General features: G+C 42.1%; 1 protein-coding gene across 1 annotated transcript; it reads right to left on the bottom strand.

The window, feature by feature from the left end:
- Positions 1–15,407: 15,407 nt before the first annotated feature.
- Positions 15,408–23,011, bottom strand: LOC116659982. The gene is made up of 4 exons (XM_032468399.1): positions 22,624–23,011; positions 22,289–22,551; positions 18,664–18,977; positions 15,408–18,012 (listed from the first exon to the last, which is right to left on the bottom strand). The coding sequence occupies exons 1-4, from the start codon at positions 23,009–23,011 to the stop codon at positions 17,958–17,960; spliced, it is 1,020 nt and encodes a 339-aa protein (XP_032324290.1). The 3' UTR covers positions 15,408–17,957.
- Between the last annotated feature and the right edge of the window lie 1,426 nt (positions 23,012–24,437).

The raw sequence follows: 24,437 nt of genomic DNA, 5'->3' as shown, positions 1-24,437 counted from the left end.
GTATCTGGTGTACTGATTTCTGAATGATTTGATGTGCCACTGCCCTGTTAAAAGGCTTTCATTGACTTGTACTGACAATGGGATAAAGACAGAGCTCTCTGACGTAGCCTGTGGATTTACCACTGTCATGGCAGCCCAGCCACGCTTGCCCTCATCCCTCTCCAGCTGCCCAGGCTCTCTTTGACCAGGACTTGCCGCAGGGTCTGCACACAACTGTTTCATCTATTCGGAAGTTACTACCCTCCTTCTCTTGCCTGCTTAGGGCCTGCTCATTCTTTAGCCCTGTGAGTGGGAATCTCATTTTGTGGGGGCTTTGGGGCATAAGGTGTCTGCTTTTTAAAGAAATAGTTCTATTTGGGGAAAATTTTGTCAGGCAGTAGAAAGGATGTTCCATAAGGCACTGCAGAGATAGGGGCTGATAAGAGCTTCTTTGAGACTCTACCGTTAGATGGAAGAACTTGTACCATCCTGCAGCAGAACTGCTGAATTCCGCACTGAGACCGCGTCCCTTGAGTCTTAGAGTGACCATTCATAGTAATCGTGGCTGAGTGAGGGTCACCTCCTTCTTCACGTGGAGGAACTCACGCTAATTTACGGATCAGCTTCTCTTGCTTGTGTTGTTGCTGAAAGGCTTTTTGCCACCTCTCACCTTCCACTATGATAAAACGGGGAATTTTAGGTTCAGTCCATGAATGCAGTTAATGACAGGGGTGACTCCTCTTTGGACTCAGAGTTCCTAAAGTATCTAGTGAGACCTTAGTGAGAAACAGGAATACTCTTGATTAAAAATGCAATTAAAATCAAATTGTGTGTTTCCAAGAGGATACATCTATAGGGGAGTATTTAATAAGATACTCTCAGGATGATAATTGTATCAAGAGAAAGAGAAAGAAGGAAAAGAAAAGAGAGGTTACTTTTGATGTCTGATTATTATGGAACTAATCATAATATTAACATTTAATTTTAAAATCTGCATGTGCTTTTTTATAAGATGAAAGGAAAACTTCAGTGCCCATCAGATAAGTTTCTCAAAGAAGAATTCAATGATAATATATAAGATGACTACTCTGCACTAATTGGGTAAAATTAAAATCTGTGCAGCAGCATGCTCCTGAAGAGTCTAAAAAGGTATTCCATACTAAAAAGCAAATGTTCAGCGCTCTGCATGCATTTACAATGTGAATAATTTCTTCACTGTGGAAGAATGATTTTTATACCGCAAGATTTTATAAGTTAAGTTAACATTTTATACGTTTACAGGATAAAACAACTGAAACACAAAAATTGAATCAATGATTCATAAATAATGGTAGAAACATTTTTTTCCTATTGCGCATTGACATTTAACTTTACTGTGTTCTTGTAATTTGTGAATTTCCTTGTTTGTTCTCTCTCAATTTGTCATTAAATATTGGAATCCTCCTTCAGGCCATATAATCATAAATAAGAGGAAATTCTCCCTAAAATCAAAAGGCCCTCCCCTTGAGTATCTATCTCTATTAATTTATTGTGGTTTCTGACTTATTTACAACTGTAGACTATGTGACAGAATCGTAACTTGTAAATCTTGTTTACGTATAAGGGTTCCCCATGTTAACTGATCTGGTAAGTTCTTTGGATCCAACAGATTCTGCTTTTATACTGATGTACTGATCAAAAATATATTTTAAAAACACCTTGTGGCATTTTTTTCCCCTTATTCATTGTCTTCTCAGTATGATTGATAGTCTAAGAAGTAAAAGGCACTATTTTACAACATCCCTGCTACCGCATATTTTTAAGTCATTCTTTATTGTGTCAGGTCCTATATTGTTTTGCATAAGATATTCAATTAATTCTCAGCAGAATTACGTATGTTAGGCATTAACGGGTCCATTGTATCGATAAAGAAACAAAGTCTCAGAAGGACATTTTAATTACCTTCACCTTCACAAAACCAGAAGTAGGGATAGAACCAGAATTTAAACCTATGTTGGCCTGACTTCAAAAACTATTCTTTCAAATAAAGCAGTTAATAATAAAATGATACAATTAACTGCCAAGTAAAAAAAAAGGTATTAAATAATTATTCTTATGTATTTAAATAAGACAATTTACATAAACTGTGCAGTACAGTCCGGGCATACCTCAAGAGATTGTGGGTTCAGTTCCAGACCACCACAATAAAGTGAATGTCACAACAAAGGGTCACACAAAGTTTTTGGTTTCCCAGTGCATATAAAAATGATGTTTACACAATATTGTAGTCTATTGTGTGCAACAGCATTATGTCTAAAAAACACATAAAACCTTAATTTAAAAATACTTTATTGCTAAAAAATGCTAACCATCATTTGAAGCTTCATCAAGTCATGATCTTTTTGCCACAGTAACATCAAAGTCACCAATCACAGATCATCATAACAAATAGAATAATAATGAATAAGTCTGAAATATTATAAGAATTACCAAAATGTTACAGACAGAGACACAAAATGAAAAAACGCTGCTGGGAAAATGGCAGCATTAGGCTGCTTGCTGCAGGGCTATCATAAATCTTCATTTTGTGAAAAAAAAAAAACAAAAAAACCCCCCCAAAAAAACACAGTATCTTTGATGCACAATGAAGCAAAGTGCAATACAACAAGGTGTGCCTGTTCCTAACATAGTCATATAATTAAAATAAATGGTCACAATTTTTAACTAGTTAAAAAAATAGGGTTTTACAGATTTATGTCAGGAAAGGCTAACTTCCATAAAGATACTGATCCAAAGATCTCAGTTATTTAAAAAAATAAGTTTCATTCTTGGATCTGTCCTAGTCCAATCAGCAGGGTCAAGATGAAGTGTGGTGGCTCTGTTCCATGAAGTTACTTAGTGACCTGGGTTCTGTCTATGCTGTGGATCTGAAGTCTTTGGAATAACTCTGCACTGGAAGACTTACCTTTACCCAGCAGATAAGGAAAGAGAGAAACCATGGGGGGTAACTGTAAGGTGTTACAGGAGTCAAACCTGCAAGGAGTGTAAGTCACTTCTGCACACACGACACTGCCCAGAATTTGGTCATGTGGGCGCACCCAAGCACTAAGCAAGACTGGGAAGGAGTCTCCTTGTGTGCCCAAGAGCTAAATAAGGAAGGTTTGATGAATATATAATTTTGTCTCTGCCTCAGGAAGCAAAATACATCATTGTCAAAATCACGAGTGGAGACTGGAGTTTTGGCAGTGAAGTTGAAAGCAGTGTATAGGGATAATGTGAGAGGTGAGAATAAAATCCGTCCCTTTGAGAAGAAACCCCGTCCTGGTTCCAAAATTACAAAATAGGCGACCAAAGATTATTCATTTATTTTAGCTTTAAAAATATGTCTGCCTGGTTTATTCTCTTTTACAATGCCAAGGAAAATGAAGCCTGAGTGTTTTAATTATAACAGTGATTTTGTTGCGAATTTAAATATTGCAAATTTAAATAAAACCAGAGTGTTTAATAAATGTCTGAATTGTGACATTGTTTAAAGGGACTATTAATTCACACCTTATTAAATGTGAAGATAATGAAGTTAGAGCTTATTTTTAGAAAATTAAAAAAAAAACTAGTTTCCTATTTTAATTGTGTCTTTCTTGAAAGGAAGAAAAAGACTAATGATACAATCTCGTGCCCAAATATAGTAGAAGTGGCAGCTGAAAAATTGTCTTCCTCCAGCTTTGCCAACGTACACGCTTTCTGGGCTATATGACCACACCCTATTTACTCTCCTTGGCTCGGCTTCAACTGGAGACCGCCATTTCCTTTGGAAACAGCCAGAAACTCGTGGCGACCTTATTACAAACGGTCTACTTTTTTTCCCATGGAAGTATTTCACTCCCTGTATTTTCCATACGATGACTTTGAGAAGGACTTTGTTCCACCACGGTGGCTGCAGGACAGTTCCATCACTCCACTTACCGACTAAGCGCTCAGAAGATAATTTCTAGCAGGGAATTTGTAATTTCAGCACTGTTGACATTTTTCACTCAAATTCCAAGTTTCATTCATCTGTTCGTTTACTTATGCACTCCAGAATACTTTTTGGCTAATCTCTGTAGCAGGCCCCGTGTTTAGGAGTAGGAATCTAGCTTGATAGATCCTGGCTCCCAACTCACATTCTTTTGGGGGAAACAAACACATAATCACATGAATAAAATAAAATCCAGACTGTGAAAACTGTCATAAAAAACAGAAATAGGGTTCCTGGGTCCTTATTTAATAATAATTGGGTCTTAGAAACAGAGAGAAACAATCTAGAGAACTTACTTTAAGATGGTTTGGAGTAGGGAGACCTTTATGGAGGTGAGGTTTAAACTGAGACTCAGTGGATGAGGAAGAGCCAGTCATGTGAAAAGACAACACAAGAGAAACTCTGAAGGTCCTGAGATGGGAGGGCTTCTGGTGTATGACTGGACCAGGGAGTTTAGTGACTGAGAAAACAGGGCATCTGGAAAGGAGAGCAGAGGCCAAGCCACGCAGGGCCCTCTCAGTCACAGGAAGCCACTGAAGGATTTTAGTGGGAAGTGTCTTGCTCCTATGATAGGATTTACATTTTTTTAAAAATTATTTTTGTGGCTTCATGGTTGAGAGGGTTGAAAAGAGTAAAAATAGAAACTGGAAGAGCAGTTAATGAATAATCCAGGCAAAACAACACTGTGGTTTGGATCAGGGTGGTGAGGGTGAAGGTGGAGGAAAGCAAGTAAGACAGATGTGGAAGGAAGCGCCAAGACAGGCTGACGGGCGGGTGTGCGGGGCGGGGGGAGCGGTCACAGGCGAATCTCAGGTTCTTGGCCAGAAACTCCATGCACGATGGCACCCTTTACTGAAATGTGATGGTGATGCCAGGGCTATGTCTGGGAAGGTCAACCTATTTGGGACAGTCAAGCTAACTGAGATGCCTAAGAGGCATTCCACGTAGATTTCAAATGATCAGTTGGATTTAAACCTAGATCTAGGAGGGCATTTTGGGTTAAAGGTATAATCAGTATTTCTCAGCCTATAGCTGGCATTTACATTGATGGGAGTGGTTGAGAAACTGGGTCAGAGTGTATACGAGTAAGAAAAGAGTGCTAAGAACCTAGTCATGAGAAATTTCAGTCTTTAAAAGGTAAATAGAGAGGTTCATGCATAGAATCTATATCCAAATGGCAGTGACTGAAAGAAAATTGCATTAAAATCAATCAAATTTTCTCTTTACTCGGAACTGTCCAAATTGTGGATGCTTAAGATAGAAGAGATGTGATCATGTGTACCCACCAGATATCTGGGTCATGTTCTTTATTGCAAAAGTCATACATAAGATGCTGTTTTAATGTTCATAACAGACTTCCTACCTAACGTATCTTATAATGTTTGTGTGTGTTAAGATTTCCACAAAACCATTACCGTTTTTATTTATTTTGTCTAGATGTAAAGCAGACAGTATGTCACGTTACACATATTGTTAAAATTCCTGCAGCCTAATGTGTACAGATTTGTGAATTTTGAATGATTTGAAGTTCATGAATATCTCAAGGTTGGTTTGTTTTGTCTTGTTCAAACCCTGGATATCATGTTTTTGTAGTTTAATATATTTCTTGAGTGGAAAGAAATGTTTAGATTTTCAGCTAGATGTAAGATCATCAGAGAGAATAGAAGTTAAACATATACAGAAAGAAAGGTAACACATCTTGATAGATATTAGGAAAACCTTCAAATAGTCTAGACAAGTACATTCAAAGTGTATTATTGTTATGCAAAACCCTAGAGAATAAAAGCCTAGGGGAAGTGAATGTATATCATGGGCTTGGACATAAAATGATTGTTAAGTTCTCCATTTTTTAGAAAATGCAACAAAATTTTTGATCAGTAATACAATTGTAAGATCACATAGGGATAAAAGTGTATACAGACATTTTAATTTGACAATTTTATCTCTTATGCCATTGCTATAAAAACCTGATTATCCACACCTGTCAGACTGATAGGCGAGAAGGTCAACTTGCCCGTGAATGCTATTTTCAGACCCTTGCGTGGTTCCATTCCACCAATCCATTTTGCATGCTTTTTAGGTGACCAATTTGCTCATCTCCCTTCCTTAAAACCTGTTTACTATAGTCCTCATTTCCCTAGCTCAGCATTCAAGGCCTTCTACAATCTCGCCATGTCTACCTTGAATCTACTTCCCATACTGCCCACCACTCCCATCCCTATGTTATAATATGACTAATCTACGCGTGGCTCTTTCTTTTAAGTAATTCCTATCTTAAAATATTTTCTATGTATTTCTGCCTCTGCATTGTGATCACTCCTTTGTGTGACATGCGCTTCCTTCTTTTATACAAGAAAGCATAAAATTGGGTCTTAACTTTTCTTTGTCTCCCCCACATTACCTAGACTAGTGCCATATTGTAGACAATAGGTTATCTACAAATGTTTCTTGGTTAATTAGATGATTTATATACAGAATACTTTTGGTGAGAGAGATAAATAAACATGAACAGAGAGGTTAATGCAATTAGATTAAATTTGCCTTCAAAATTTACATCTTTTATACTGTTTCACACTAACTCGCACAAAGAAAGAAAGCAGTGTTAGCAGTCACCTTCTAGATTCCTCTTTTATTTCTCAAGTATTTTTATGTGTAGAAATTTCCTGGCCAGCCCCTGGTGCTTTGCAAACAGGAGGATCTCCTAATATGTGCCACATGAATAAAGAAAATCTCATTTGAAGGATTTAAGGGGTCGGCAATCAGAGATAGATAATAGACTTTCAACAGATGTCTTTTTTTTTTTTTTTCTTTCCTTCAGTTGCTCCAGATACTTTATTTTAGACTAAACTTACAGTGGCTAGATAAAAAGGGAGTCCACTTAACTAGGGTATGGGGTTGGTAGCAAAATGCCTTCGTGTGCCACCTAGATCCCCTTTAGGATGGAGAGAACTGCATACCTTAGCTGCCGGGGCTACTGGGTGCTGACATGTCACAGCTGAGTCCTGATGTGAAAATCTCCCTTGGCAGAAGGGAATCACTTGGTCCCATGTTATGTCTCCATCCCAGGGGAAGCCTGCCGCCAATGCTGAGCAATGAGGGCACCTCAGGGACTGACCCCTTTGCCTCAGTAAGGGACAGCCTGTAGGGATCTCAGTTCTAGGATCCCTAAAGAATCATCTGAGGTCCGTGTTGCAGCTGTATCATGGTTCAGTCTTGCCCTGTGGTCAACCCTGCTTCATTCTCTCCCTTGTATGTGTAATTCCCAAGACCAATTCCCAACAAATCTCAAGCGCACAAATCCCCAGTTTTGAGTCCGTTCCCAGGGAACCACGCGAAGGCAGTGTACATCGACAACAAGCACTGATAGCAGCCCGCTCTCACTCCTGCTCCTGCGTACGGGAAGGATTTTATGTGTTTTATTTGAGCCTCTCTGAGTTCAGTTTCTTTTCTGTTTTCTACTATTTCCCTCAAATTTACTGAAATTAATCTCAGTGTTTTAGGGATGTATTCAATGGTTCTCTAAAAAGTTATTTATGTCTCTTGTACTTTCGGAGAAGTAGCTTGGCTTTAAAGAATAAGCATAGTACTTGGACTCAGAAAACTTCTTTTATGTTTTACTTTTAACTTTTCTATGTCTCAGTGTTTACCCTCAGGTCAGTTTAATGGCATCTGCCCTGTGGATCTCTGATGGTATTCCCAGTGAGATTAGACACAAACATAAATTTATGGGTTAGAAATAGGTTATCATTTAGAAACATAATTATATATTAAAAAGAATTCCATTAGTAAAAATTATAGGTGAAGTTTTCACAATCATACACTCTTTAACCTCCTCTGATTTTTTTCAATCTGAATTTGTAAATGATTTAAAACTATATAAGTTGAGTCTCAGCAGACTTTAGACACATGTCTACTCTAATTCTCTTTCTCCCGGAAGAAATGGAGGTAACGTAATGCTGCGGAATTGGTCTATTGTTAAATGATAGGTCAGAAAAAGATTCACCACTAGAACCTAGGGGCTCCCATCTCCCTAGTTCTTTAGAGTAATTTTAAAATTTGTAGTGATAAAAGAAATTTGGTCAAATTATTTTTGACTTGTAATCCTTACCCACCAGTATTTATTTTTTGTAAAAATTATTCCATTCTTTCCATTTTGAATAATTCAGATTTGTTTTCATTTCCGTTTTTCCCTTTTGATTTAAATATAGCCTTTCAAAATGAACTTACATAAGATTGTGCTGAAATTGTCTCCAAAAAGAGCATGTAAGCCCTTTAATATGAAATTAAGGTAGAGCTAAATATAAACTTAATTCAGTAAACTGACATCTTAGCAAATAGTTGTTTTACCTTTGTGGACAAGTTGGTGTGTGTGTGTGTGTGCATTTTAAAGAAAGGCGTTTTCACACTGCCACAAAAGCGCTCTGTATAAGACAGTAAGTCACATTTGCCATGTAGCAGGAGGCGCTGCCGGGCTGGTCATGACTGACTTCCGTCTCTGACTTCTCCATCCCCCTTAGTCTGTTTGACATTTCTGAAGCCAGTTTTACATTTGAGTGGAGTCAGAAATAATGGCAATAACCTGGAAAGGCTGGGCTCTACAAGGATGGAGAAAAGACATAAATAACAAGCATATGTTCTTACATGAAAAGAGCAAGTGGGCATTAAGTGTTGGGTGAACCCAGTTACAAGCAGAATACACTGAGAGACTGGGAAAAACACACACGGCCTTCTCTAGACCCCCTGCTGAAGAGGCGAGTGCGTCCTCCCCAGTCCTGAGGCTGCTTTGAGGGTGTCCTAGCGGGGCTCTTGTACTAAATGACAATTAGCGACATTCAGGCAAGTTTACGGTGAGAAAGTATTGCCTCTCCCTACCTGCCTACCCCTCAGGCAACTTCCCTCCCGGCCCGGCCCCAAAGCGGGGGCCGCCGCACAGAGCAGCTCCAGGGAGACGCCCTCCCCTGGTGGCGCTTGCCCTGCGCCCTCCTCCTCCCTCCTCCGCCCTGAGAGCCGCCCAGCAGTACTGCGGCCCAGCAGGGGGCCTTGTAGAAAAATTATTTCAAACTTTCTTTCATCTTATTCTCTTTTGATTATTCTTTCTTTTTAAATTTTTTTTTAGTAAAGTATAGTCGGTTTACAGTGTGTTAACTTCCAGCGTACTGCTTAGTGATTTGGTTATACACATATATACCTTTTCAGATTCGTTTTCATTATAGGCTGTTACAAGGTACTGAATACAGTTTTCTGTGCTATGCAGCAGGACCTTTTTAAAAAAATCTATTTTAGATATAGATATAGTTAAGATTTAGATATAGTGGTTAGTATCTGCAAATTGAGTATCTTTCTTTGTTTACTTTCGAGGAGCTGACATTTAAAATTTAGATTTTCCTTTTCTAGGACAAGGCAAACATACGCAGTTCATTCACGATTTATAAACCTAGCAAATGTAGGCACTTCTGGGCATTGCTCGGTTTTTTTCCTTTCAGATCTTGTTAAGAAAATGGCTCTGTAGGGCTTCCGTTGGAGCTTAAAGGGTAGCGGGGTCTTGCCTCTGTCCCCAAACAGTGTAACTAAAGACTCTGAGGCTAGTCAATACTCTAGTTGGAGGATTGAGTCATTTCCCTGCAAGTTGCCGTTTCCCCGTGGGAAATGATAGCCAGCAGACATTCAGCCACAGGAAGGCAGGAATGGAGCCTCCAATTTATTTTTTTTGAATCTAAAAATCTCACCTGAAAGCTGTTTACAGAGCGGCTGGCACCCAGGCCAGGGCTGATCAGAGAAGGGCCCACGAAGCAGGGTTGCCCATCGGAAAGCCGGGGAAGGGCGCTGACGGGTGAGGACGGTGACCTTACTGGCAAGCTCTGAAGACCGAGTTTTCAGGGTTGAGAGGAGATGGGAAGTAAATGATGATAAAGACTACAGAAAACACAGTGGCAATGCATTAAAAAAGGAAACGGAACACCACTCTCCCGTCTGGGGAATGATGAGAACGTTAAATCAGGAGGCTCGACTGACATTCCTGCCCTGTGGCCCGGGAAGGGGACAGAGTTTGAGTTAGTACTGAGCCCTCCAGGCCATCTCCACGCCATCGGACCCAAAGCTGGATAATTATGTTCCTTCTCTTCTCTCCAATTCATCTTTCATCACAAAGCTGGATGACCCGTCATCTCAATAAAACCAACAAAGAAGGTGGAAGTCAGTGTCCGGACACTGCGAGCCTTCCCAAACCAAGGAAATCATATATTTCAACCAGTCATACTGATTTTTTTTAAAAAAAACACCAAGCTATGCGGCTTGGCTGTCAGAGCAGTGAAGTGAAAATAAAATGAGCGGCCAAATGCCTAACCCCCAAGAAATGTCATGGAGAAGAAGCAAAAACACGTAAAAGGGTTTCCTTATTACTACTTTCTTAATGTTTAAATATATGGATTTTCTTATCAGAGCTCTGGAAATGGAATCAGTGACCCATTGGACCAAATGCTTATGTTGAAGAAATGCCTTGAACTTTAAATAAACACCATTTTCTTTCCTCTCGGATTAATTTACTTGCAGATGTGTGACATGGTTCGGGAAAATATACCCAGCTGAAAAATACAGACGAGGGCAGGGCAGAACCTAATTTTCTTACCATTCAGACTTTACTGAACAGACAACATCGCTCTCAAAAGAAACATGAACTTCTCTTTCTTATTTACTTCAGGGACAGAGAGATGGAATTGAAGGCAGAATTCAGTTTCCTCCAGTGACCACAAAATAGCATTTTAAAACCTTGTAGTGCTTTGTATTTGCTGCTGTTTTGTTTTGTTTTTTCTTTGCCTTGGCCAGCTTGTGCCTCTCAAAGCCCCCAGTCCTGCCGCCTCCATCATCCTGCACTGACCTGCGGGGAGGAGGCATCAACCAGCCGCGCAGCGGTAGGGAGTTCACATCACCTCTCCGGGCCCTGGCTTTTCTCTGTAAACAGAGTCTGACTAAATCATATCCTGTGCCAGGGTTTTGGTCTATTATCTAGGTCTGTGTGGGCTTGCTGTTTGCATGTCCCCCTGTGGGAAGACGGAATCTCTGACTATAGCCCCAAATACTAGAGAATCAGCTCGTTAAGGGGCCGCAGCCAAAGAGAACATGCCCGTCCATTTGTGAAAGAGACTGTGGGTGGTGATGCTAGAGTCCCCAGAGCCTCATCCTGCCTGTCCCCCTTCGCCATGGGATGGTTTTCTCCTGTTTTCAGATTAGCAATTCTATAGGTTTGCACTTCACTTTGACTGGTATCTAAAGAAAAAGGCATTGTCATTCCTAGGATGCTTAGAACACAAAACTCTGGAAAATTAAATTCATGCAAAGATCTTCACATCTTAGAACATCAGGGAGAATATTCATCCTGGATGTAGTGCTGATGTCAAATGGCCAGTGATGACAGGTAGCTTGTCGTCTTAGTTGTCACCTCCTTAAGATCCAACAGTTTGTTAAATATTTTTAACATTATTTAAAATACCATTTTGTTGTCCTACAACAACAATAATTTTAAACTGTGTTTGTGAAGTAGTTGTTATTTACAAATAACCTTAGTGAAATGACTTTTCCTTATTTGTAAAACTAAATATTGCTCCTGTTAAACAGAATGAATTGTGAGAATTACCGGGTGTGTTGGTTTCCTGGGGCCGCTGTAACAAACTCCCACAAACCACAGGCCACAGACCCGAAGCAAGAGAAATTTATTCTCTCATAGTTCCGGAGGCCAGAAGTCCAAACTCAAGTGTCAGCAGAGCCTGAAGACTCTAGGGGAGAACCGTAGCCTTCGCTTCTGGGGGCTGCCCAGCAACCTCTGTGATCCGCTGACTGGTCCAAGCGTCCCCAAGCTCGGCCTCCGTCTTTACAGCATTGCTTTCCATCTCCTCCTCCCGTGTCTCTGTCTGTCTTCTTTTCAGTGTCTCAAAAGGGCATCCGTCATGGGAACTTAAGGCCCACCCTAATCCAGGAGGACCTCATCTCAAGATCTTTACCTTACCTGGGTCTACAAAGACCCTATTCCAAATAAGGTCACATTGAGGTTTCAGGTTGATGTATCTTTTTGTCGGGGGGGGGGTCACCCTCTGTCTTAGTTTGGGTCCTGTAACAACTTACCATAGACCAGGTGGCCTAAACAGTAGACATTTGTTTCTCCCAGTTCTAGAGGCTGGGAAGTCCAAGGTCAAGGGGGCAGCAGACCCAGTGTCTGGTGGGGGCCTGCTTGCTGGTTTGCTGAAGGCCTCTTATTGCTGTTCCTGTACATGGCGGGGCGTGGAGACAGGAAGCAAGCCCTGTGATGTCTCTTATCAGAGCCCTAATTCCACTCATGAGGCTCCAGCCTTGTGACTGAATTACCTTCCAGCAATGGCCCCCCGCCCCACCACCAGTACCGTCACGTTGGAGATTAGACTTTCAACATACACATTTGGGGGATGGACATGAACATTCGGACCATAGCACCATTCAACCCCCTATGTAGGGGAAGGCCATGGAATTCAAGTGAAGGAGTATCAGCTGGGCCTCAGAAGCCATGGGAATAGCAACCGGGAATTCCCCTGGCAATCCAGCTCATCCTCTCAGTCATCCCCTCTCCTTCTAGGGCCGCCTGGATCCTTATTCTCTTTCCCTCTGGATGTCAGCTTCCATCACTTTTCTCTGTAGCTTGGCTCCCTTTATGGCATAGAGGACCCTGCCCATCACAGATTTACATGCTTTTAGTGTAGAAGGCCCACAGAGAGTGACTGATCTCCCTCAGTCCTCCTTTCCTAAAGCCGAACAATCTCAGGGCCAAGATCAAGCCTCTCCTAGGGGTCCCTTCAGCTAGAGCCTGGTGAACTGGTCAGATAAGTGAGGTTCTGGAAGGGAGAGACATTAAATAAAATCACAATAACCTGGAGGTTAATAAGAAATCAGAAATTCCTATACTCCTTCCAATGTTGCTTGAGAAATCATTTCAGTTTTTAAAACTTTCCCCCAAATAACTCAAGGCCATCTAAAAGGGTTTCTAGATTTAGACTTCCCAGACTCATAATCTACGTCATAATATAACTATCGAGTTTAGCATTCTGTTATTATAGTCAGGGCCTGCAAAGGCTGTCAAGGTAGTGTGCAGTGACTGTCCCTGAAAATCTTTAAAAAGAGCCCAAGCTGCATGGCCTGCAATTAGGAAACACATCCAGCTTTGGTCAAAGGCTCCTTTGAGTTCTATGAAATTTTCTGAGCACGTACTGGGGAAGTGGTCCAAGGGGCCTATGACATGTGATCTCTTTCTTCTGAAAACAGTTCATCATTACCTGGCAGTAGTGGAAGAACCTGTCCTGGGAAGGCGGACGCAGATGTGCTTGGCGGAGTGGTGGCCGGGGTGTATGTGCGTGAACGGGTGTGGCGGGAAGGGCAGCGCTCAGAGAACTTAATGGTAAGAGAGGGAAGTCAGAAGTGATGTCCTGGTTGGAAACTCAAAAAAAATTTCAGGGAGACAGAGTCAAATGTGATGAGCACAACTGAACAGAATAAGTTCGCCTTGACAAGTCAGTGCGCTTCCAGAAATGTGTGACGCTTGGCTTTCAGACATAAAATGCAAACACATGTGCGTGTGAGGGGGCCAGCACTTACGGTGCAGCTTCCAGAACGCAGAAGGGTGGGCGGATAAACAACCTGGGGATCTCAGCGTGAAGTTCAGGTATCAGAGACGTCTGAAGAGCAAAAGCAGCACAAGTTCTCATAAAATAGACCTGGCACGTACCAGGCAGGAAGCTGGCCGGCACGGGAGGAGCGGGGCTGCTGAGCTCACATGCCAACTGCCGAAGTAATGCCATGTGTGTGAGCTACACTCATCAGGAGAGAAATGTGGTAAGAAAAGCTGTCCTGTTACTGAGACCAGAACGGAAATGAAAGACAGAGCGTTTGGTAAGGGCTACAGAGTAAGTCGGATGACCTGTCAATTAATTATAGCAGATTATGTTACTGTCCTGAGTCAATCTGTTAAAGAGTGGTGTTACTGTGGTTGTTGTACAGCGTGGCCTGAATTGTACACCCTCCCCTGCAATTTCTATGTTGAAGCCCCAACCTGCAACGTGACGTACTTGGAGATACAGGTTTTAGGAAGTAATTAAGTTTCAACAAGTTCATAGTGTGGAGCCCTGATCTGACAGGAATGGTGGCTTTGTAAGAATTTGTCTCTCTCTTTCTCTCCACTCACCAAGGAAAGGCTGTGTTAGGACACAGTGAGAAGGCAGCTGTTCTCAGGCCCAGAAACTGATCCCAGAGACATTGACCTGGGATTTCTAGCCTCTGGAACTATGAGAACATAAATTTCTGTTGTTGAACCCACCCAGACCATGGTGTTTTGTTACAGCAGCTCAGGAAGACTGATACCTGTAGCCATAAACATATTTATAATTGTATACATGTGTAACATATGTTTACCTCTTTTTTCTTTATGCTATGAAATTACTCTGACATAATGCTCATATTTGGAGTAAAGAGATCTCCTGCTGTTATTTTCTTCTTTTGGATGGATGTACCATTTTGTGGGTAATTGGATTTTGAGCAACAAAATTCAGAATCAGACTGCCAGTATAATGGCAGAGTAAGAGAGAAAGAAAAGGCTAGAGAGTGGAAGACAGACGGCTGTGAAGTTAGAGGTACAGATCAGAGCATCATGCTAACAGCTCTCTGTTCTTCTCCTAGATGAAGGCGTAGACTGGTTGATCACTGGTTTCCATCAAGAATCCAGACGGGCCCTGGTGGCTGTCCATACATTTGTAAACTTTTAACGTGTTTGTCCTGAATGGGTATGAAAAAGCTGTGAAACACTGAGGAACCGAGATGCTTTGTTCTAGCAAGACCCCACCTGGCAAGAACCACGTCTACATCTTTAGCTAAATTTCAGGAACTTCATCTAACTGTATCGTGGTTGTCTATGTGTGGTTTCTTCCAGCTGAGTTCTAAGCCCACCTTAAACAGTAATCTTTCCAATCCTTTTGTCCATTCTAGGTCCTGTGCTGGGGCCAAGCGAGTGCCAAATTTTTGTTTTGTTTTTTTTTTTAAATGGAGGCACTGGGGATTGAACCCAGGACCTCATGCACGCTAAGCATGTGCTCTACCACTGAGCTATACTCACCCTCCTCAGGTGTCATTTTAATACAGATAATGTAGGCATTTTTCTGAGGAGAGTGAAACACTTGTTCTGAATTTTTTGGAGGTGTTAGATTCCAGACCCCTGTCTTTAGCAGGAACGGAGGAAGAAAGTGCGCACAGCGCTGGCAGATTAGGGAGGGGTGGGCAGGCGTTACAGACTTGGCGTACGCGGGAAGTTTGAGAATAAAAGGTTCAAGAGCAAGGTTGTAAAACCAGCTCCAGAGGTTCAACAAGGAAGGTGCTTGAAAGGGAGCGTTCACGGCATTCAGATACTAGAAGCTGGGTAGGACACGACTTACTGCGTACATTTATTTGGAGTTTATTTAATTCACACTTTCTATCCGTGATTTGTATATTGAACACATTTGCCAGATTCTTTTCTTTTGTGAAGGTGGAGTGAATATGCTTCTCTTCCAGCGTGTGTTTTCACTTGCCTTTAATTGAGTCAAAGTTGTTTTGCAAACAGTGATCCATTCAAACGCTATTGCCTGATCCAGTAACAGTAACAGGGAGGACTTCTTGTGCTGTGTAATCATGTAGTCCTCACAACCACCATAGGAGGGAGTCCACATGCCCACTTCACCGCTGGGGACACTGAGGCCTAGGGAAGTTCAGGAACTTGTCCGACATCACACACACACACACACACACACACAAAGCATTAGAACCAGGATACGAGCCTGGTTAGTCCTGCTCCTGGTCTCCTGTCAAACCAACTAGCACAGCCCCTTGTTTCAATGAAACTAGACATGGTATTCTAGAGCTTGCAACCTAGATTCAAGATACCACGTGTGTTTTTCATATATTCTGAGGTTTTAGTCATCTCTGTTTCTACAGACCAGCGTATTTCCATCACAACATCAGTGCAGCATCTAGGCGTGAAAACTGAACACGTTGCCTTGAACCGCCCAAATCTGGCCGGTGGGTTAAAGAGCAGTGTGATCACTTTTCCTCTTGACGCTGGCACAGTGCTTTTAAGGTGTCAGAGGATATCGATGTTGACGTATTTCCAGCTCACAGAGTTCTTACCTTTTCTTCAACGCTCTCCAATGCCTCAGCCTTGGTGAGGATGCACAGAAGCAAAGCTAGGCTGAAGCCAAGCCACAAGCGGAGCACTGGAGGCGGGAGAGGGCGGCGCGCCCAGGAGACGCACACCCCGGGCAGGAAGGCTGGAGTCACAGCAGACAGCCGGGGGGGGGGGGGGCTCGCTGCGGCTCCTGGAGACACGCGGGGGCACCACACGTTAGAACTGAATTCTGCCCAGCCTGTTGCGTGAACTGCAAACAGCCTGGCGTCAGAAGGGCCAGTATGAAGGCCAGCTTTTGGGAGGGGGCCGTCTTACCAAATCATTGCTTACAGCAGTCAGGGCAACCCTTCGGAGTTCATCCAAATCTCACAGCCAGCCATCTGGCGTGGCTTCCGGAGAGTCTGTACAACACCCTGAGTTAGACTCCGAGTTCCCAGTACTAAAAACAGGATGAGATGATTGAAGGACTTGACTTTTTGCTAGGAAGCAGCCTCCTCGGTATCCACCAGCTCATTCTCCTCCTCCGAGATGTCTAAGGGTATCCCAGACAGCAGGCTGTGACCTCCAGAGGACACACTATAGGTTTCCTTTTGAAGAACAAATGCTGTCTGACATCCTAAGTAGCATGGACACAACAGTAAAGACGTTCAGAGGAAGTTTTGATCTGAAGCCTTGTAATGTGGCTTCACAGTTTTGTTTCCTGGTTTTGAGTATTTTCAAGGTTGCCACCAGAATCCCTGTGCAGGGAACCAAAAAAAAAAAAAAAAAAAAGGGTGTGGAGGAAGAAATGACAGGGGGCAAATCCTGATAAAAGTTCAATTCACTGACAATCAACAGGAGAAAAGACATCACGGGCTGCATATATTAGCACATTATTAACACACCCACTCAGGTCTCGAAATATCCATTTAAAATAACTTAATTAGAACCCAATTATAGAAACTTTCCACACTAACAATGAAACATCTATTTTACGATCATTCTGCCCGTCAGTGGACTTTAATTTTTAAAGATGAACTGCAGTGCCTTTTAACACAAGCACTGAATGGGAAGCCCTACATAACAATCACTTCCACTGCAAACATAGCTCTGCCTTGATTTGAAAACATGAATTCAAGCTTCTCCCTGTAACGTGGAAGAAACAGAAAGCATTCTAGAGTAGAGGATGGTTGTTAGTATTTGTCCTGTTTAAAGAAATTTTAATCTTAGGCACATTAAGCAACTGAACTACGAAATTTGAATTTTGACAACTGTGTGAAAATTAATTAAAAATATATACATATTATGCACGATATTTTTATCATATGCTATCCAATTGTAACTTTTTAAAAGTATATTTTTATTAAAAGTTAACTTGTTAAACATTCTAGGGACCCTGGGGAATGCAGTAATACGAATACAAAGCAAGCAGAAAGTGGCTTCTCGTTTTGTATTTTTGGCCAGAGTCCTCTTTCAGCAAAACACAGGGGAGAGCCAGACCTCACAGTGATGACGGCGCCTTTCCTTATCCCCGACTCACAGAGAATGCGGAGCCTCATGTGCCTCTGCTGGTCACAGTCCTGACCTGGGTTCCACATCCACACGTGTGCTCTGCCCAGCGTCCCCTCTGCCCAGCCTGTCGCAGCTGACATGGAGAACAAGCTCCCCTAAACGGTCTGCAGGATCCCATTAGCTTGCAGTCGCCTTCAGATTCCCTGTGACTGTGTGTTCTAGGACTTCAGAAGTGAGACTATAATTTCAAAACCAAAATCAAGCGGTACCAGTGTCTACTTTACCTAAATGTCCCAGAGACAGGAGCTCCTGCGCACTCCACCTTTGTCATCTTCGTGCTGCAGATGGAGCTGTCGTGGCCACTGCCGGAACCAGCACGTGACTGGAAGGGTAACAAGCAAACTTTGAAAAGCAGAGTCTGTGCTTTTAATATTAATGCAAATGGAGAGATTTGACTTTCTCACTTAAGAATGCCAGCGACACATTTGTTTATTTCCTCCCTCCCTCCAACAAACTTTCCTTGCACAATATATTTGTAGACAATGAGTGTGCAAACCCATCAATGTTTACATGTTGGAAAACTGAGCTTTTAGTGTTACTGTTGCCATTTGGCTTTTCATCAGACTTTTCCTACTCAAAAACATTTTGAGTTTTCCCAGTTTTATACGTTCTCAATCCCAGACTCCTCTGTCTGGTTGTCAGTCCCTTCTCCCATCAGCCACCACACAACATGCTCTTTGAGTTCCCTCTAGTTAAGCCCCGCTCCCCTTCACCTGCGCTCACTTTCACCAGCCTCCAGGGAACTCTCTGAACTCAAAGATCGAACATTGTCTCAAATACCTCGGTCCTTACACACTCAACTTCCTGACTGAGCGCTTAACTGGGCATTCAGCTGCACATTCCATCCAGTGTAATGTGATGCTACTCTCGCACTATTTTCTTCGTGTCACTGTTTCCCTCACCTGCTCTGGAAGCACGAGACAACCAAATCATGAAGGGGTGAGGATGAAGTTCAGAAACACTCAAGTGTTACCAATGCTGTCTCCCGGGTTGGGTGCTGGGTGGATTGGGACGATGGAAAACGGTGACTCCAGAACCTGACGACTTCCAGCAAGGGTAGCCAGAGTGACGTCTCCACTTAGCAGCAGTCCCGTCCTGTAGAGATTCCGGCCCTCCCCCCACCAAGAGGGCGCTTCTGCTGCTCTGATCTTGCTCGGGGCTGAGGAAGCAGAGAGCGGAGCAACTGTCTCTGATCAACTTGGGGCCTTCCATTGTTCCAATGTCATTGCTCCAAGAGTTATTTTTATAGTATACTTGAATAGAATGAAGTCTGCCTTTATTTTCAACCTAGATGGAAAAAAAATAAAAGTGAAACCTTCAAGAAATAGAAATCTAAGATGACGTTTTGGAAACTGTATTTTCTTCCTGGAAATAGCACAGCAAACACTATAATAAAATGTTTATAGGATTTTAATACATTAAGTTGTAAGTAAAATGCATGCATTTGAAATGCATTATCATAATTTTATACAGTTTTGTAGAGTTAAGCATATATATATTTATACACCTCTATATTTATACAGATTTCTTTGCATAGATCTATCCAGACACCACCCTTTAAACATATATATATATCTCAGTCTCCAGTGAGAAATACCGAAGTGAAATAGGTCATTTCTTTCCATGGTGGAGCTGATGGCTGACTCCAAGCTGTGACCAAATGATCTCTCTTTGAGGCCAGATGAGAACTATGAACATGGGCTTATTTTTCCTTTTGTGTATCCTCGAGTCCATTAATAATTCTACTTTCATAATGATGAGAGTTAACTTTAGAACAATTTATTTTATGCAAAAAAAGAAAGAAAAGAAAGACTATGAGAAGAGGTCTTTATCTCTTCAAGATGACATAACTTTGGCTGTGGAATTTTTAAAATCTTTGAGGACAATTATGTATTTGGAAGGAAAAATGGGGACTGACTTGGAATCCTTTAGTTAAAACATCACCAGTTACCTTTATAAAGTCTGTACTCTGAAGACATGAAATACGTTCCAACTGCTGGAAACTTTTAGTTAAAACCAATTTGAGTTTTTCTGCTCAGTTATTAGTTCAGTTTGTGAGACCCAGATTCTCTCTTTCTTAACAAAATGGGACATAAACAATGCAGACTTCCCTAAGAAAATTAAAGAGTGGTGGATGAGATCCTTATACACAATTTCTAATATTTATTTATGCTTACTCCGTATCTTGCATTGTGCCAAATTCTTTGCATGCATCACCTCACTTAATCTTCACAGCAATCTTATGAGGTAAATACAATTAACATTACCATCTTCTGAGGAGAGGACTAAAGTTTAGAGCATTTAAGTTGCTTAATGTCATAGAATTTTGGCAGATCCAAAATTCACACCTGGACATTCTGACTCTGAAGCTAAAGCCTTTAATCGCTATTCTGTTTTGCCTCCTAGACAAAAATTAGCCTCATTTTTCAGCTTATTTTCAGCTGAAGATGAGCCTCTCCTTGAGAGCACAGTTCTGTAATGTTAGCCCAGAAAGAAGCCGAAGAGTTTGCACCCAATTCCGAAATACGGGTTTTTGCCCCATAACAAGCAGTCCCCTAACACCAGCTGGGTGTCCTACAATTCCACTCAGTTCTGTCACCATCTACCTGGAGATAGTGTCAGGTCCCCAGGTTAAGGGCTCGGTCCTATGAGGCTGCCCTCCATTTCGGATGCCAATCGCAAATCCAAGTTGTCACCTGTGCTTCTGGCCGAAGGGCTATAGATGGGAAGTTCCAATAACTCCCTCCTTGGGTTCAATTAATTTGCTAGAGGGGTTCACGGAACTCAGAGAAACAGTTTACCTACTAGATTTCTGATTTATTATAAAATGGTACAACTCAGAAACAGCTGAACTGAAGAGATGCAGAGAGTATGTATGGAAAAGGGGCACAGAGCTTCTGTCCTCTCTCCGAGAGAGCCACTGTCCCCAAGTCAGCATGTGTTCACCAGCCCAAAACTTACATCCTTTTCTTTTTTTTCTTTAAGGCGGCTTCACATATAGACATAATTGATTACGTCATTGCCCTCTGGAGATTCGTCCAACCTCCATCCCCTCTTCCCTCCCTGGAGGTCAGGGGGTGAGATGGAAAGTTCCAATCCTCTAGCTGCACGGCTGGTTGTCCTGGCAAAAAGCCCCTACCATTAGGTGTGTCCAAAAGTCACCTCATCCACATAACAAAAGACACCTTTACTGCTCTCATCACTTAGGAAATTTCAAAGGTTTTCGGAGCTTTGTGCCAGAAACTGGGTCCAAGACCAAATACATATTTTTTTACTATAAATCACATATTACAAAGCCCAATGTTATGTGTTTTTGAGCACAAGGAAAGAACTTTTCCCCTTAAAGATTAGGGGCAGCTGGTGAATAGACATCGCATCACCCCCTCCTCCAGCACATAGTCCTAGCGGTCTGCGTGCTGGGGACCGCAGCCTCGCGGGGAACGGCGACGCCTCACCGAGCTAGCTGATCTCAGGGATGTACGTGGTGCACCAGCTTGTGCAGTTCTTTTCATCTTTAACCCCCCGGGGGGTAACCTGGACTATTTTACAAACATCTCAAATCTTCACTGTCCTCAAGCAGTAATCTCTGGGCGCTTCCCAGGGTTGATGTAATGTGCGTTCAAGGACACTTTACACAAAACAAATAAACAAAATCAAAATGCTATCCAAACATTGGTTTTCTTTTCTATTCTGTTAAATTTGGGGCTTAAGGATAAGCAGGTTGTACTGAATTGACCAAATATGGGCTATGAGAAGTGCTTTTCAAAATGAGACTTCGCAGATATGTGCTTTACTCTTTAAATGACTTAAATATGGATCACGGCAACATCCCGTGTGATCACTTGCTTCTGTGTAATCGCACCTGGGATGCTCTATGTGGAAATATTTTAGATAAAGAATTATGTATCTTCCTTGACTTCCGATGGGATTACATTCCAATAAACCCATCATAAACTGAAAATATCATTAAGTTGAAAATGCATTTAATTCACTGAACCTACTGACCATCAAAGATTAGCCTCGCCTACAGAACACTCACATTAGCCTATAGTTGGGCAAAGTCATCTAACACAAGGCCTGTTTTATAAGAAAGTGTTGACTATCTCATGCAATGTATTGAATACTGCAGTGAAAGTGAAAAACAGTGGTTTTAAGTGTTGTTCGCCCTCTCGATCCTGGGTGACTGGGAGCTGGGGCTGCATCACAGGAAAGGGTTGTACTGCATATCGCTAACCCAAGATCCAAATTCAAACTTCAAAGTATTGTTTTCACAACATCATACAATGGAAAAATCAGAAGTCAAACCATTGTAAGTTGGGGGTCCCATCAGTAACTTGTTGTGTCAATTAAAGTAATAGGAAGCTTGCAGTGTGCGAATGTTGTCTGGAGGTTCAAGTGTGTGCAGGAGGGAGGACTTTGGAAGAGTAGACAGGAGAAAGGAAAGAGGGACTCGGTGAGGTGGCAGGATTCCTGGACCACCGGAGGGACATGGCCAATGAAATTTCCTTTAGCAGAGAATGGTTAATGAATTTCTAGGGAAAGTAACCTGCTATTTTTTCTAAACACTGTAAGTAAAACACATGAAGAAACACACTTGCCTTGTGTTGCTGGAACTCCAGGGGGTGCAGACAGGAGGCAGGACTCCTTGCCTGCGGACTGTGAGCAACAGCAAACCCAAGGTGAGGTAGAAAGGCGGTCACGGTGCAGGAAGGTGGACAGGCGGGCTGCAGGTGGACTGACTCTCTGGCGGATGAGAGAAAACCAGTCTTACTTGTAAGTCCTGGGGGAAGATGATCCACCAAGGAGGAGTGAAAAAAGGAAGATTCTGTTACTGTGGGGGGTGGAGTTTTGAGACACTTTACTCAGGCATTAAAGGAAAGGCCATCCATACAGATGACCTTCTATCACACTTCTTTCAAAGCCTTTACCCTGCCTGCGTGGCGCCTCCAGCCTCCCTGGCAGGAGTACTCAAAGTGAAGCACCGATGCTTCAACCACGTCTCTGCCGCTTCCTAGTAACCACTGCGGGTCCGCCCCATAAAGGTGCCTGAAAGAAGCCTTTTTCCAATGTGCACCTGCGAACGAGGACCACAGATGCTGGTTACCCTGGAAGCGATGTCTTTCTTGTACCTGCGAAGAGTCTGCTGCACTTGGTCCTCTGCTCTGAGCATCTTCACACTTCAGTGTCACCAGGAGTGACTTTATAGACAGCGTTAGCTGTTTGGGGCAGCAAGAGGCAACTTTCAGGCCGAGCGCAACCTGGAAAACGTTTCTGACTTTGTTGCCTGCTGGGGCCACACTGGCAAACTCCTCCAGCTTCATCGTTACAACCTACTGCTGCTCACAGTCAGGGGCCTTGCTCCTCCTTTTTACCACCATATCCCCAGACATTCAGCAGCGCTTGGCACGTGGTAAATGCTCAATAAATACTTACGTCTCTGAGTGAGTAAACACACTCCCTGCCGTTCATTTCCTCAGCTTTTCCCACTCCGGAATTGCATTCCTAAAATATCCTCATTTTGAGAACCTGCTCAAAACGACACAAATTATTAAAATGAATATTATTCACAAAAGGACGAAACTTACAAAACAGAGCAAGATAGGTCGTGCAATGGATAGACAAGGTTTTTGAAAACATGTATTACCTGTAGCTCTGTTTTTTTCTTTCTTGGAGAAAAGTTTGTAAACCAAAAACAAAAACTTATTCCTGGAGCAGGTAAAGCTGGACTAGCAGATGCATTTTTCACAGGCTTACCATGAGGCTTCAGGATGGGAGTTACCAATAATTCATCAAAGGCCTGACATTATTTAGCAGGAGACAGAGAGAGGTCATTGTCTTTTTCCTGGTCCAAAAAGTTCTCCCACGTACTTCTATCCTATTTTTCAAAAATTTGTTTTGACTCCTAGTGATCGATAAAAACTCAGCTTGAATCTCTATAGTAACAAGGATGCCACAGAGCCTCTTCCTTTCTGTTTTGGCCTTTTGTTTGACCAAATACCTTGGCCTCTCTTTGGACCAAGTTACTCAGTAAGTTAAAGTCAAACAGTTACACTTAAAAACAATTTTTTTTTTTAAAAAGGCTCCTGAATCATAACAAGTACAAACAAAAACATGAGAATAAATGTGGAAGCCTCGATGGGTTTTCTTTCAGATTCAGTGTATCAGTTTGCCGTTCTAGTTTGGGACACTGGTTCACGTCACAACTGGATAATCACGATTATTAACGATAAAGTATGAAGAGAACACATTTTTCTAAAAACACATCTTTAAGCCGTCGTGACTCATTCACCACTGTAAGAAGCTCCTACAGGCATGTGTTTTCTGTAGCTGATGGCTGATGGTTGGAGCACTCCATAACAGCGTGTGTGATGGAGACAGGAAACGAGGGCAGAGCTCCGCTGCAGGACACAGTCTTGTCAGCAGAGGGTGTGGGGAAGCACCTGTCTTCACTCCGCAGCGCGTAATGACTGCTATTTGCATAACAGCTCTTTCCCGCCTCTTCTTTAAACTTCAGGCACTGTTTATAGTTATCAGACGTCTTAAAACTGACTCAACAAAGTTTATACGTAAGAATATTTAACTCACTAAATGACCTACTAAATTTAATAAATTTGTAAAATTATGATATGGGTATGTAGAAAAACAGTAGTTTTAAAAATATATATAGAAAGCAATTTGCAGCCCATTTATGGACAATAAAATTAAGCTGAATGTGAACTCTTTGGTAAAAGACACACTGAGGTTTAT

The sequence above is a fragment of the Camelus ferus genome, chromosome 26 (genome assembly GCF_009834535.1).
Source record: "Camelus ferus isolate YT-003-E chromosome 26, BCGSAC_Cfer_1.0, whole genome shotgun sequence".
In the NCBI taxonomy this organism is placed as follows: domain Eukaryota; kingdom Metazoa; phylum Chordata; class Mammalia; order Artiodactyla; family Camelidae; genus Camelus; species Camelus ferus.
The sequence above is the reverse complement of the archived record's forward strand: the minus strand, read 5'-3'. Positions and strand labels throughout refer to the sequence as shown.

Excerpts from the sequence above, each read along its gene's own strand:
- LOC116659982 (XM_032468399.1), bottom strand. The coding sequence starts at position 23,011 with ATGAAGCTGGAGGAGTTTGCCAGTGTGGCCCCAGCAGGCAACAAAGTC. Across the intron at positions 22,552-22,623 it reads AGGCTGGAGGCGCCACGCAG|TAAAGTGTCTCAAAACTCCA; the intron begins GCAGGGTAAAGG and ends TTAATGCCTGAG. Across the intron at positions 18,978-22,288 it reads TGGAGTTCCAGCAACACAAG|GTTGAAAATAAAGGCAGACT; the intron begins GCAAGTGTGTTT and ends TTTTCCATCTAG.